The sequence below is a fragment of the Leopardus geoffroyi genome, chromosome X (assembly GCF_018350155.1).
Source record: "Leopardus geoffroyi isolate Oge1 chromosome X, O.geoffroyi_Oge1_pat1.0, whole genome shotgun sequence".
In the NCBI taxonomy this organism is placed as follows: Eukaryota; Metazoa; Chordata; class Mammalia; order Carnivora; family Felidae; genus Leopardus; species Leopardus geoffroyi.
In genome coordinates, this window is record NC_059343.1 from 42,924,800 (window position 1) to 42,939,457 (window position 14,658).

A 14,658-nucleotide genomic window follows, 5' to 3' on the forward strand; every position below is an offset into this window, starting at 1 on the left:
CCCTTAACCTGTACACTTTTACAACGGTAAGATGAATGCCGCCTTGAACGTACGTGTCAGGAAGCCGCTCTCAGGCTGGTCCCTTTTTTGAACAATGCGCGCGGGCACGCGCGTACAAAGGCACACACGCTCGCGCTCTCGCTCTCGCTCAAGGTATATTTCTTTGCCTCCTTGGAAGAACCACCCCCCCACCCGGACTGCAAGCGGAAGAACTACAAGTCCCAGCAGCCATTGCACACTCAAGCCTACATACGCACCTTTGCACCAGGACGCCAGGCGTCCGGCGTGCGCCACACTCACTCTCGGAACTACACTTCCCGTCTGTCCCCGCGCAGCCTGTGACACTCCTTGGACCGCGAGTGCCGAGCGGGGTTTCTACAGCCGCGCCTCTCTTGCTCGGACCCGGCCCTGGACCCGGCCCTGGACCCGGCCTCAGACTCGAACACGGCTCCATCATGGAGGAGGCGGACCGAATCCTCATCCATTCCCTTCGCCAGGCCGGCACGTAAGGACACAGCCCCCGCCCACCCCTAAATACCCACATCCGGGACTACAAAACTCTGGACTCAGTCACCCGGGAACCTTAAAACCCTGGACGTTGATATCCAGGGTTCCAACTTCCAGGACCCTAAGACACCCCTGGTCCCTTTCACAGACACAGACGTGCGCGCGCGCGCGCACACACACACACACACACACACAGGCACTGTGACATCAGGGGCTTCCCAAACCCTTTGACCCCGACACTTGGTAAACACAAAACTCCAGGATCCAGACATCTCGAGACCTTAAAACCTTGGAACCTCAAGACCCAGTACCCTGAAATCTGTGGATCTTGACATCAATACCTTGGGACCCTGATACTGGGAAAATCTAAGCCACCTGTATTTTGAGTACCAGGGAATTTAAACACCCAGGACCCTGGCACTCAAAAACCCTGGGCCTGGATACTTGGGAACCTTCAAACCCTGTTCCCCAACACCTGGGCTTTTTAAATCCCCAGATCCTAAAATCTGGCGATCTCAACACTTAGTGACCCTGACGCACAAGGACTTCTGTATTCGAGGCCCCTAAAGCCCCAGGGTGCCAATATCTAGGGAGCCTGATGTCTGGATTGCTTGAAACTAGAAGGTCTTATTATCCAGGGATCTTGACATCTAGGGACCCTGACGTTTGGAAGTCCTGAAAACCCGGGCCTGCCAATATCTAGCCTCAAAACTCCAGGAGCTCAATATCTAGGGGCCCCTGACATGCAGGGAACATGATACCTGGGAATCCAGAAACCCAGAGAGCATGCCGCCTGGGTCCCTTGCCCTTCCCAGACCCCAGAAATTTAAGACTTTTAATCATAAGGAAATTTGAGATTTTTTTGAATTCAGATCCCTTCCGTCCACCATTAGGACCTAAGGACTTCCCCAGTTCTTAGTTTTCCAAATGGAAGTCGCAGTCACCAACACCTAGGACCTGTTTGAAATGTGGCCATCCTCCCTACTCCCACCTGATACTAATGCTTCCAGAAGGCAGCAGGGCCCAGTATGATCCCCGTTTCCTGGCTACTTCCTACACCAAGCCTGCTCCCTTCTTTTTCAGGGCAGTTCCTCCAGATGTGCAGACCCTGCGAGCCTTCACCACTGAGTTGGTTGTAGAAGCTGTGGTCCGTTGTCTGCGTGTGATCAATCCTGCTGTGGGCTCTGGCCTCAGTCCCCTGCTGCCTCTGGCCATGTCCGCCCGGTTCCGCCTGGCCATGAGCCTGGCTCAGGCCTGCATGGTGAGTGCCCTCCTCCCAATACACACAGCCTCTTCCTTCCTCCTTCACAAAGTTACTAAGTTCCTTTGAAACTCTTGCCTTTCCTCTCTGCCACCTCCCCTGGTGGCTTCGTGTTCATTAGTGGTTAAGGATGTTGGGTCTATGGTCAAACCGTCCAAGTTGCTCAGACCTTCACTATACCGCTTGTGAACTGTTTTACCGTAACCCTTCTGGGCTTCAGTTTCCTTATTTGTGAAACTGAGATGATAAAAGTAGAGTCCTTATGGGCATTAAATGAGTTGATCTAGTTTGTGACGCTTAGCACCAAGAGGCTCTGAGTAATGTCATTTCTCCTAGCTTGCTGGCTCTGCGACTTTGGGTTAGTCTCTTAATATCTTTGGGCTTCAGTTTCCTCACTTGCAAAATGGATGTAAGAATTGTACCCACCACATAGGGTTGCTATGAGCATTAAAAATGAGCTGATATGTAAAAAGCTGGATATAATAAGCTTTGCGCAAGTGGTTTTACTCTTCTTAGATAGGCCCGATCTGGCTGCTTGCATCCCAGCAACCTATGGCTTTTAATGAATGTAAACATGGCCAAACAGACCTAGTATATGGTGGTAGGGTGAAAATTTCCATTTAGCCTCTGGGGACAAGGCGGTCAAGTTTCTTGAGTTTGTACCTTGCTTACGTAGTGTCTATCTCTTAACAGTAGGCTGTGGGGCTCTGCCCTTCCCTTAGATCTCAGGTTCACTTTGCTCTTGGGGGTTCTCAGGTTCTTCTCTCTGGGGCCCTTGGTGCCCTCTCGAGCCCAGCAATCTATCCCCTGGCCTGGAGCTGTTTTCTCGAGGATGACACTTCTTAAGGGAGAAGTTCTGTTCTCTTAGACCAAGGACAGTACACAGTGATGTTGAGGAGGAGTTGGGGATCTGGCTTCCCCCGTTTCTCTGTTTCTCTCTTCTGTTTGTGTGGCCTCTCACTGGATCTGGTGTTGGCTTACCTGCGCTTACACTCTCTCTAGCGTGGGGCAGAGAGTGTGGCCAAGAGGGACCCTCGATTGGCCCCAGAACCTCTGTTTGCCTGCAGTAGGCAGAAAAGGTCTCTTCTAACCCAGCTGGATGCTTCCATGTTCGACTGTCTGTCTCTTCGTGTGCCCCATGCCTGGAACCACTTTCTGCCACTCAGCCACCTCCATAGTTTGGTGTCTATCACTTCACACACCTGACTCCTGGAATGAGTTTCTATATCAGTCACAACTCTTTGATTGCAGGTGTCGGAAAGAACCCAAAGTAAGGTAGCTTAAAAGCCAGTGGTTTTCACACTCTTTTGACTGTGACCTTATGTTGTGACCTAATACACACACATGCAGGTAATAATGATGTTTTCTGAGTGTATGCCCTGTGTTGGGCACTGTGGTGACATGATGTTAACTTACTTAATTCTTGCGACAACTTTCAGAAGTAGATACCATTGGTATCCCTTTTTTCAGATGAGGAAAGCAAAGCACCAAGAAATTAAGTGATTTGCCTGAGGTCACAAGGTTGGGAAGAGACAAAACTTGAATTTGGATCCAGGAAGTCTGCTTTCAGAGCCCATGCAGCTCCAGACCAACAACAACTCTGGCAGAGAAAAAGGCTTTCTGGGCCGGTGTCTCAGGCCTCACCCAGAACCCCGATGGGGACTTTGATCTCTTAAGGCAGACACATAGGGAAAGTACTATCAGCCCCATTTTACAGCTAGGAAACTTGAGTTTCCAAGTGGTTAAATAACTGGCCCAAGGCTTTATAGCCAGTAAGTAGCAGTGGATGGATTTTAACTCCGATCTTTTTTTTTTTTTAATTTTTTTTTTCAACGTTTATTTATTTTTGGGACAGAGAGAGACACAGCATGAACGGGGGAGGGGCAGAGAGAGAGGGAGACACAGAATCGGAAACAGGCTCCAGGCTCTGAGCCATCAGCCCAGAGCCTGACGCGGGGCTCGAACTCACGGACCGCGAGATCATGACCTGGCTGAAGTCGGACGCTTAACCGACTGCGCCACCCAGGCGCCCCTAACTCCGATCTTTTTATACCAAAGCCTGGAAAATTATTTCTAAAATAAAAATAAAAATTTCTAAAAAATTATTGTTTTGAGTAGGTCATTTTATTAGACAGGGTCCAGTCTGGAGATAGAAACCCCAGCAGTAGTTGGAACAGGGAAATTTTGATATAAAGAATTGTTAACCAAGGGGTGCCTGGGTGGCTCAGTTGGTTAAGTGTCCGACTTCAGCTGGAGTCATGATCTCACGGTTTGTGGGTTTGAGCCCTGTGTCAGGCTGTGTGCTGACTCTTAGAGCCTGAAGCCTGCTTTGGATTCTGTGTCTCCCTCTGCCCCTCCCCTGCTCATTCTCTGTCTCTCTCTGTCTCTCAAAAATAAATAAACGTTAAAAAATTTTTTTAAAGAAGTGTTAACCAAGTAAAAGGTGGTTAGCTATTGAAGGGGTAAAAGGGATCTCCAAGGTGTGACAGAAGGAACATGATACCTGGCTGAGGCTCCCATTCCAGACTGTTCACCCCATTACCCTGCCTGTCTGCTATAAGGGAGTTACTTTGATTGGTTTCTTGTGTGTCTTTCTGGTTCTTCTTTTTTTTTTTTAATGCAGATATAAGCAAATGTGAATATACTTCTTTCCCCTTTCTTTTTCATTTCTTTCTTTCTTTTTGTATTAAAGAGATTTTAATTGCCCAGTTTCTGGTTATAAGCAATGGTTCATGACTCATACTAAAAGTCCTTTCCACCTAACTTAATAACTGTCTAAGGTACATAACAAACCATGAAGCAAGTTGAGAGCATATTTCTTTGAAATAGTCTAAAACACCTGTATCAGAAAGTGATCCACTCGGAGCATTTTATTTAACATTATTGGACAGCCTGTCCTTCCTTTTCATGGCATTTCATATTCTCCGTTTCCTGGTGGTTTTTCCCCAGAGAGCACATCTATATACTCTGCAGAGTCTGGAAGGGAAAAAGCAAAACCAAAAGCCTGCTTCCTGGTTTGAAGCTGGGGAGAAAAGGCCCTCTTATAACTGTCAGGAGGGTCGACTTGAGGTCATCTTTGAACCACGTGAAGTTTTTTTTTTCAGAGCCCTTCACTTTCCAGGTCTCTGCCCCTTTTTATTTCTTCTTTAGCAGCTTTTTCGTTAGTTTGGCTGTTGTGTTGAGGAAAGTCTCTATGAGTTACTGGTGCTATGTTGTAAATTAATCAAGTGTGTTGTTTTGTTAGACTTTGCCAAATTGCCCTCTCTGGGCTTTGTTTAATTTTGGCTTTCCCAACAGCAGTGTAGGAGAGAGCACCTGTTTCTCCACAGCCTTGTCCACTGATTTTTGCCTGTTCAGTAGGTGAGGAATGGCATCTCAGTATAGTTTTTCTCCTCAGCTTTGTACTTTGACAAACTTTCAAATTTAAAGAAAAACAAAAGTGGAATGATAACCCCTGTATAACCCTTGTATACCCTTCTCCTAGTTTCCTATAGTGTTAACATTTTGCTCCATTCTTGTCTCTGTATATAGATGCACACACACACACACACACACACACACACACACACACACACACACTTTTTTTTGCTGAGCCATTTGAAAGTGGAAGACAGCATGACACTAAAATTTTCAGCATGCCTCTCCTAAGTAGAAGGATATTTGCCAGCATAACCACAATGTTGTGATCACACCCGTGAAATGTAATATTGATAGTATATATTAGTATTGACACTATATATTAGAATACCAGTATCTAATACCTCGTGCGTGGCCAAATATCCCCCATTGTCCCCAAAAATATCCTTTGTAGCGTTTTTTTTTTTAAACCTGTAGAATCTAATCGAGGATCACACATTTTATTTCACTGTTGCGTCTCTAATCAGACACATCCTACAGTCCTCCCTTGTTTTTGTTTCTTTGTTTCTTTTGTGATGAAGAATGTTTCTGAAGAGTCTAAGCCAGCTGTTGGATGGAATGCCCTATGATTTGAGTTGGTCAGAGTGTTTTCTGATGATTAGATGCAGGTTTTGGGCAGGAACACTGCCAGAGCAATGGGGGCTCCCTCCCAGCGTGCACCTGGAGAAGAGAACGTCAGGTGGTCCCGGGTCGGTGATGCTTGTGTGAGATCTCTCAATGTGCTTTCAGTTTGTGTCTTTCTTATAAGCAAGGTTGGATATATTTGCCTATGTTTAAGGGCCATTTTCATTTCTTTTTCTGTGAACTGCCTGTTCCTATCTTTTGCCAACTTTTCTCTTGTATTACCAGTCTTTTATTGCTTCAGGTTTTTGTTTTGTTTTGTTTTTTTTGAGATTTATGTATAGAGAGAAAGCATGAGTCAGGGAGAGGGGCAGAGGGAAAGGGAGGGAGAATCCCAAGCAGAGCCCGATGTGGGGCTCGATGCCATGACCTGGGGATCATGACCTGAGCCAAAACCAAGAGTCAGATGCTCAACCCACTGAACCACCCAAGCCCCTGCTTGTTTACTCTTAATATACTAGGTCGATTTATTCTTTGTGTGTGATAGGAACTCCAAATATTTTTTTTCCATCTTGTCATCACTGTTTGACTTTGTAATTATATTCTTTAAAATTTTTGTTTCAGACACGAGGGTGGTTCAGTTGGTTAAATGTCTGACTCTTGATTTCAGCTCAGGTCATGAACTTGTGATTCGTGTGTTCAAGCTCCTCATCAGGCTCTGCACTGGCAGCAAGGAGCCTTCTTGGGATTTTCTTTCACCCTCTCTCTCTCTTCCCCTCCCCTGCTCTTGTTCTCTCTCTTTCCTTCCCTCTCTCTCTTTCTCTCTCAAAAACAAATAAATAAACATTAAAAAATTTTGTTTCTTTTCATGTATTCAGAAATATTCATTTTCTCTTTTATGGCCTCTGGATTTTGGCTCATAGTTAGGCCAGAGCTTTAATCTTATTTCTTGCTCTCTGTAGCATTGACTATAATCACTCTGTGGCTTCCCCCAGAGGTCTGGAAGCCTTGGGGAGCCAAGGGGAAGTTCAGAGAGTAGTGGTTGGTGAGAGAGTGGGAGCGTTTGTGGTCTAGGCCCAGGGCTCCCAGGGCAGGAGGATTCTGGCTGCCTAATAGAGGCTACCTCCCCAACCCCCAGGACCTGGGCTATCCGCTGGAGCTTGGCTATCAGAACTTCCTCTACCCCAGTGAGCCTGATCTCCGGGATCTACTTCTCTTCTTGGCTGAGCGTCTGCCCTCCGATGCCTCTGAGGATGCAGATCAGCCTGCAGGTATGGGGTGCCCAGGGCGTGGTGGGGTGAAGAAGAGTGTGGCAGAGGGGCCGAGAGAAGTGGAGGTGGTAAAAAGGTTGGGGGTGTGTGTGGGATATGTCTTTGGGAGAGCTGGGTAGGAGAGGAAGATTGGGGCTGGGGGAGGGGAGGCAGTGCAGGGGGAAGGGGGTCTGGGCTTGGGCTGCCCCAGGTGGGGAGTTTGTTCTGGGAGGGTCCTCTCTGCCTCACCTCCTCCTTGCCCCCCCCCCCCCCCCGCCAACCACATGGGCCTCCTTGGTGCTTCTCAGCCACTCCAGGCATCAGGGCCTTTGTATTTGCCAGATTATTCTTCCCCTGGATATCCTCCTGGTTCACCCCCTTACCTTTTAGAGGTTTTGTTCACATGTCCCCTTGGGGAGGCCCTCCTCAGACTGCCTTGTTTAAAATGACATGCTCCTCTCTGCAGTCTTTACCCTCCTCTTGGATCACCATCCGACAGTTTTCTGTATCGTACTCATGACCTTTGTCATGTTCTCCTCTACCAGCATGCTGGTTCCATGAGGGCAGGGATGTTTATCAGCTTGTTCACTGAAGGATCCCAAGAGTCTAGAACAGTGACTGGTCCATAGTAGGTGCTCAGTAAGTGTTGAATGACCAAGTGTGAGAACCACAGCTAGACAGATCTGCATTCTGGGACGGGGTCAGGGAGCCACGGCTGCTTTCCTGGCATATGCATTTTTGGAACTGTGGCACTGTCACCTGATTGATACTCCTTCCCCACTCTTCATAGGTGACTCAGCTATCCTTCTCCGGGCCATCGGGAGCCAAATCCGGGACCAGCTGGCCCTGCCCTGGGTCCCTCCCCTCCTTCGCACTCCCAAGCTACAGCACCTCCAGGTGGGACCCCCCCCCCAACTCATATCGATGTTGCTCATCCCTAGCTTGCCCCCCCACCCCAGGGGGCTCAGGTTTTTGACCTCCCCTCCCACCAGTGCCCCTATCACAGTTCATCATGGAGGCTCTGATTCTGCTCTCCCACCAGGGCTCTGCCTCCCAGAAGCCTTTCCACACTACCAGGCTGGCCATGTCTGAGTTGAGTTCCAGAGGAGGTAAGTGTGAAGCTGCAGAGAGGGGCTGGAGAGAAGGGTAGAGGTGGGCCTGACCCTATGGCCAGGCGGCCAGGCAGGAGGGCTAGCTGACTATGTTCCTGCCTCCAGAGTCCCGGGAGTTCCAGGCGAGTCCTCTGCTGCTACCAGCCCCCACCCAGGTGCCCCAGCCCACTGGGAGGGTGGCCTCACTCCTCGAATGCCATGCCATCCAGCTCTGCCAGCACATGGGCCGGGACCACCCTGGGGATGAGGACTGGGTCCACCGGGCACCACGCCATCCCACCCAGGTACTGCCCGACGCTTGGCTCCCCACTGCTAGGGCTCCCGCTCATGGCTGCTTCCTGCTGCTCCCGTCTCAGCTTCCCTTGGTCCTCTGCCCCCTCCTTTCCCCACTTTGTCCTTCATCATCCCCCCTCTGCATGCATGCACCTCCCTGGCTCCTCCCCTGAGAGAACACTGGAGCCAGAAAGAATGTGGGCCTCGGACAAGTCAGTATCCCTCCCCAGAGCCTTGGTTTCCAATTCTGAGATACAGGAGCTGATAGTACCCCCCCCCCCCAGCTCAGGCTAGTGCTTGACTGAACCACGTGTAGGCTCCCAACAACCAGAATGGTCAGGACTTGCCCCCTTCCTTCCTGTTTCTACTACCTTTTTCCCACCCCTGAGTGTCTCATTCTTTCTCTGTCTCTGCCACTGTCACCAATACTCATTTTTTTCTGTCCCTAGATCTCTGCACTGTCTTTTCTGGTCACTGTCTTTCTTGTTCTGTGGCTTTGCCACCCCTCCTTCCCACCCTTCTGTCTGTCTCCTCATGTCTGTACTGCGACTCTCCCCTTCCCATCTGTTCACCTCTGTAACTGTCTGTTCTGTTTGCCCCCTGCCTCCCCCACTGCCACTTGTTCCATCTTTACTTCTGTCCATCTTTTTGAAACTTACAGAGATTTTCGAACACAGAAATAGAATATTCTAATGAATCTTATGGAGCTGTAATCCACCTTCAACTATAAGCGTCTCACCAATCTTTCTTCATCTGTTCTCCCCCGATTTTTTTCACTATTATTTTATTTTAAGAAAATGTTTATTTATTTTGAGAGAGTGAGTGAGAGCATGGGTGCAGGGCAGAGAGAGAGAGAGAGAGAGAGAGAGAGAGAGAGAGAGAGAGAATATATATATATCCCAAGCAGGCTCCACACTCAGTGCAGAGCCCGACACAGGGCTCGATCTCATGACCAGGAGATCACGATCTGAGCTGATATCAAGAGTCAGTTGCTTAACTGACTGAGCCACCCAGGTGCCCCCTTTCAGTATTATTTTAAAGCAAATCCCAGTATTCATGCCATTTCAACTCTAAATACTGAAGTATACATCTCTTAACTCATAAGGGCATTCACTTTTTAAAGTAACCACTGGGTCTTTTTCACAATGAGTAACATTAACAATGATCTTTTAATACTGTCACTGAGTTTGTAATCAGATTTCCTCAGTTGTCTCAAAACTACCTCTGTCCCCCACCCCATTCCACTCTGCGTCTACCTGCTTCTCTGCCCAGCACCTCTGGCTCTCTGTCTCTGCTCTGTCCCCACATAGCCTTTAATGTTCCTCTCTTATTTGGGAGCTACTGATTTGCTCTTCTGGTGTGGAGAGAAGTGTGGCTGTGAGGAGAGGACCCTGTCCTTGGGGAGCTCCCAGACCGGTGGGTCAGGAGAGGGGGACTGGGCCCCCTCGGTGGGAGAGGCTACTGGGTGGCCATGACTGGTTGGTAGCACTTTGTCAGGCAGCTCCCTGGAGGAGACAGGGCCTTGGGTGCCTAGTGGGCCTCTACGCCCTCCTGTCTGCCCTGCCATCTGTTTCCAGGAGGACACACGGGCTCAGCGGCAGCGGCTACAGAAGCACCTGGCTGAGCATCTGCGCCACACCTGGGGCCGGCCAGGGGCCCCTCCACAAGCCCGAGACCTGGGGGAGCTGCTGCAGGCCTGGGGTGCTGGAGCCAGGACTGGTGCTTCCAAGGGCTCCCGCTTCACACACTCAGAGAAGTTCACCTTCCATCCCGTGAGTGTGTCTCAATGGACACCGGTGTGCTGACGGGGCCGAGGCAGGCTCACAGGGTTGCTCTGTGTACAGACAGCACACTTTGTCCACACAGGTTTCTGTGTTCCCACTGGGCATGCCCTCTCCGCACTGGGGTGGATACCCAGAGGGGTCCCCTGGGTTCTCAGGGGCTTCAGTGGAGAGAGGGTGGAGGGCAGGAGACCATGTAAGGGTGTTGGAGTGCTCTTTGTGCAAACCCCAGCTTCCCCCAGACAGTCTCCTCTGGAGATGTCTTCTGTCCTTTACCCAGAAGGGTGCTGATCCTTCTCATGGGCAGGTGGGCGGGAGCTGTCAGGGTCAGGGAGGTTTCTTTATGAGCAAATGCTTCCAGACTGTGGTCTCAGAGAGTGCCTGGGTCCTTATACACTCAGTCTGACAGCTGTCGGTGGTTGAGTGGACATGAGGATGGTGCAGGGAGGGCACTTGGAGGGGGTGCTAAGGCTGGGTTGGGAGGGGCAGGGCCTTTCCTCAACAGTCAGGATACTCCCTTCTCACTCCCCCAGGAGCCTGAGGCCCAGGCAGCCCAGGTGTCTGATGTGCCGGCCAGCTCCCAGCGGCCTGAACAGGTAAGCGGAGCAGTGGCGGGGGTTCTGGGCCCTTGCCTGCCTGCGGGGCCTGACATCCCCATCCAATTGGCCTGTGCCTCCCAGGACACACGGGCAGCTCAAGAGCAGGAGCTGGAGTCTCTTCGGGAACAACTGGAGGGAGTGAAGCGTAACATTGAAGAGGTTGAAGCCAACATGAAGACCCTGGGAATCAGCCTCGTGCAGGTGGGAGGTGGGGGTGGGTCACAGTGGGGCCTAGAGGGACTTGAAGGGGCTGAGAGGACTCTGTAGGGGTCTGCAGATGTTAGAAGGGTTCACAGGCGACCTTGGGGACCTGTGGGCTCTTGATGATTCAGGAAAACCAGTGGGGGTGAGAGAGGGATGTAGGGTCAGGGGTTTGGACCTATGGGGTTGGGTCACCTGTGGGCATCAGTCAGGCCATGTGTGTGTCTATGAGAATCAGGAGGGGTGCGAGCATCTGTGGGCATCTGTGTGGGCATGACGGATCTGTGTGGGCAGGGGCTGGTGGGCCTTGTCAGGGTTCCTGGGGGTCATTGTGGACATGGAGGGGTCAGAGGGGACTATGGGTGTCTCTCACCGCTTGTAGGTTTCTGTGGCAATCAGGACAGGCCAGGGGGCCAATAGAGGGTAGAGGGATGTGTTGTCATCTGTGGGGGCTCAGGCTAGGCTAGGGCTTTCCAGGCTCAGTGGGGGATGTGGTGTGTGGCTGGGCTCCTGCAATGACGGCAGTGGGGGTCACGGGTGCCAGGTGGAGACCGAGTGTCGGCAGAGCGAGCTGAGCATGGCAGAGCGTGAGCAGGCCCTGCGCTTGAAGAGCCGGGCTGTGGAGCTGCTGCCTGACGGTGCTGCCAACCTCGCCAAGCTGCAGGTGGGGCTGGTGCCATGGCTGGGTGGGAGGGTTGGAGTCGGAAGGGTCCAGCCTGTGTGACGGGTATCCCCTATCACCACCCCCACCTAGCTCGTGGTAGAGAGTAGTGCCCAGCGGGTGATCCACTTGGCGGGTCAGTGGGAAAAGCACCGGGTCCCTCTCCTGGCTGAGTACCGCCACCTCCGAAAGCTCCAGGACTGCAGAGAGGTAGGTTGTGGGGTCCTGGGCTGTATGTGGGGGGCAGGTTCAGTCCCTCCCTAGGGGGCCATCCCTGTTCTCTGCTCACTGTCCCTCTGCCCATGGGGTCCTGGCAGCTGGAATCTTCTCGACGGCTGGCAGAGATCCAGGAGCTGCACCAGAGTGTACGGGCAGCTGCCGAAGAGGCCCGCAGGAAGGAGGAGGTCTATAAGCAACTGGTAAGGCCTGCATGGGGAGCCCTGGGTGGTTCGGAGTGGGTGGGGGTGGGGGTCCCAGGGGAATGCCTGCTGTGTCCCCACCTAGGTATCAGAGCTGGAGACCCTGCCTCGAGACGTGTCCCGGCTGGCCTATACCCAGCGCATCTTGGAGATTGTGGGCAACATCCGAAAGCAGAAGGAAGAGATCACTAAGGTGCACCATCATGGCTGTGGAGGGTTGGGGCACACAGGCAGGCACGCCCAAGGGGCAGATGTGTGTAGCATGGCCACATGGACACCCCACTCCCTCCGAAAGGCAGAGCTGTGTAGCCATACCCCAACACAGAGCGGTCCTACCCAGTCCACTCCAGCCACACCCGATGCAGTGACTCACACCCTTTCTGGATGTGAGAGCATGCGCACAAATGCCCTCAGCTGGCCGGCTAGCCTGTGCCAGACATGGGCTTATTGGCTACACTGTTCTCCACCAGATCTTATCGGACACAAAGGAACTTCAGAAGGAAATCAACTCCTTGTCTGGGAAGCTGGACCGGACATTTGCAGTGACTGATGAGCTTGTTTTCAAGGTGTGGGACAGGCTGGGCCAGGTGGAGGGGTGGGGGGCGGTGCTAGGCTACTGCCTGCCTGTCTGCTCACAGGTTGGCTTGGGCCTAGGCCCTGTGTGAGCCTTGTAGGTACACTGCTGCTTGGGCCTGGCTGTGCGCCATGGAGGATGAATTCAGGGGAGTGGGAGAGGGTGGCCTTGTGGGGTCCTGGAGGTGGTAGATGTGGGGAGCGTGGGGGAGGCCCACTGATCCCTTCTGTCCGGTCAGGATGCCAAGAAGGATGATGCTGTTCGGAAGGCATACAAGTATCTAGCTGCTTTGCATGAGGTGAGTGGAGAAGCGTGCCTGGGGCTGCCTGGGGTGGGGCATGGTTGGGGTGCAAGCCTTCTGCTCCTGCCATCCCCAGAACTGCAGCCAGCTCATCCAGACCATCGAGGACACAGGCACAATCATGCGGGAGGTTCGAGACCTTGAGGAGCAGGTGAGGCTTGGGGTAGGAGGGGAAACCAAGACAGGCCAGTGGACAGCAGCTTGGTTAACATCACGAGAGGCTGTGGGACCGGACACAGCCTGTGGCTGGACTCTCAGCCATGCCCCTTAGTAGCTGTGTGTGTGTAAGCTGGCATAGGCCAGTGGCCTTCTCTGAGCCCCAGTTTCCACCCCAGAGGTCTTCACACCTGCCTCCCAGGGCTTCAGCTTGAGTATGCGGTGGCTAATCCTGCCATATAGCAAATGATGCTTTAGGTGAACAGATGACACGTGCAGAGGCCTGTCGGTGGGACACAGCAGGCTATTGTTGGAGGAGGGTGGGGGGAGCACGGGAGGGGCCTTGAGTGGCCTCCATGGAGGCAGGGTGGCGAACAGGAGCTGGAAAGGGGGCCCGGCCCACTGAAGGGATGCTATTCGCGTTGCCTTAGATCGAGACGGAGATGGGAAAGAAGACCCTCAGCAACCTGGAGAAGATCCGCGAGGACTACCGAGCCCTTCGCCAGGAGAACGCTGGCCTCCTGGGGCGGGTCCGTGAGGCCTGAGGAGCCCCCAGCATAGGTCTCCTCCTGGCCTTAGGCAGGGATTTGGGATGTTGGGGGCCATGGCCAAGCGCTTGCCCTAGCCATTCCCTCTGTTGGCTGTGCAATTCCTCCTGCTATGGCCTTAGCTCCAGACCCCTGCCCACCTGACCCCAACCCTTATCTGGGGTGATTGTCCAGAGTGTGGGAATTTGGCTACAGTTTATTGGGGTTAGGGCCTTGGATCCTGAATAAATGAGGGGCTCTGACTGCAGTCTAAGCTGAGGCATGGATGGGGACGTAAGGCACAGAATGGGGGAGGTGGGGTGGGTGACAGGAGAGGCATGGGGTATATTTGGTGATTCAGTGTGTGTGTGGCTGTGAAAGCCCATGTGGGACTCAGGAAATCCACTGTGGCGCTGTGTGGGTGTGCGCACATGTGAGATGCACAGGTGTGTTCTGATGGGCTGTGTGACCAAGAGGATTTGTTGGGAGCTGCCGGAGGATGTGTGTGACTGGTATGTGTCTGTGTGGTTCTTTGGGTCCTGAGATCCTGAAGCTACCAAGGCTGCTTGGGCACACCCCGTGTGGCCCTGTACCTGTGGGCCTGGAGGATGGTTGTGGGTTTGTGCTTTGGGGTATGTGGGCTGACAGAACTGTGCTCAGGTGCGATCGTCTGCGTGATTGCAGATTTGAGGTTGCCTGGGTGTGCTGTGGCAGGCTCTTTGTGTTTTGGTGCTTGTAATCCATCCGAGGGATAGGACTGTGACTGCCTGTGTGTCTTTTTGAGACCCCAGGGTCATCTGGGAGAGTGACTGAGGCAGTCCATGTATGTGGTTGGTTGCAAAGGCTCAGTTTGGCTAAAGAGCTTGTAGGAAGCCAGGCCTCTGTGAGCAGCCTTGGTGCACAGCATATGATCAGGAGGGTAGTCAGCTGAGGATCAGGGTCCCTGGCAGGCAAGACTGCGCACCCCTCACTTCTTGGTCCCTGTGGGCACATCTGGGGCCTGCCACCCCTGCCCCAGGCCACTTCCACCACCCCCACCCCGTCCCCCGTTTCGGCCC

At 52.4% G+C, this 14,658-nt stretch overlaps 1 protein-coding gene across 1 annotated transcript; it reads left to right on the forward strand.

Annotated features, from left to right (window-relative positions):
* The first annotated feature begins 250 nt into the window (after positions 1 to 250).
* CCDC22 (coiled-coil domain containing 22) lies at positions 251 to 13,868 on the forward strand. Its single transcript, XM_045472774.1, has 17 exons — positions 251 to 505; positions 1,591 to 1,768; positions 6,885 to 7,017; positions 7,787 to 7,893; positions 8,039 to 8,105; positions 8,214 to 8,392; positions 9,959 to 10,153; positions 10,696 to 10,758; positions 10,843 to 10,962; positions 11,507 to 11,626; positions 11,717 to 11,833; positions 11,941 to 12,042; positions 12,128 to 12,235; positions 12,513 to 12,608; positions 12,855 to 12,914; positions 12,994 to 13,068; positions 13,505 to 13,868. The coding sequence occupies exons 1-17, from the start codon at positions 456 to 458 to the stop codon at positions 13,616 to 13,618; spliced, it is 1,884 nt and encodes a 627-aa protein (XP_045328730.1). The 5' UTR covers positions 251 to 455; the 3' UTR covers positions 13,619 to 13,868.
* The last annotated feature ends 790 nt before the right edge of the window (positions 13,869 to 14,658 follow it).

What these genes read in the sequence shown, in the direction of transcription:
- CCDC22 (XM_045472774.1), top strand. Translation starts at nt 456, where the DNA reads ATGGAGGAGGCGGACCGAATCCTCATCCATTCCCTTCGCCAGGCCGGC. An exon ending in GGATGCAGATCAGCCTGCAG is followed by an intron (nt 7,018 to 7,786) that starts GTATGGGGTGCC and finishes CACTCTTCATAG; the next exon opens with GTGACTCAGCTATCCTTCTC. An exon ending in TGGGAATCAGCCTCGTGCAG is followed by an intron (nt 10,963 to 11,506) that starts GTGGGAGGTGGG and finishes CACGGGTGCCAG; the next exon opens with GTGGAGACCGAGTGTCGGCA.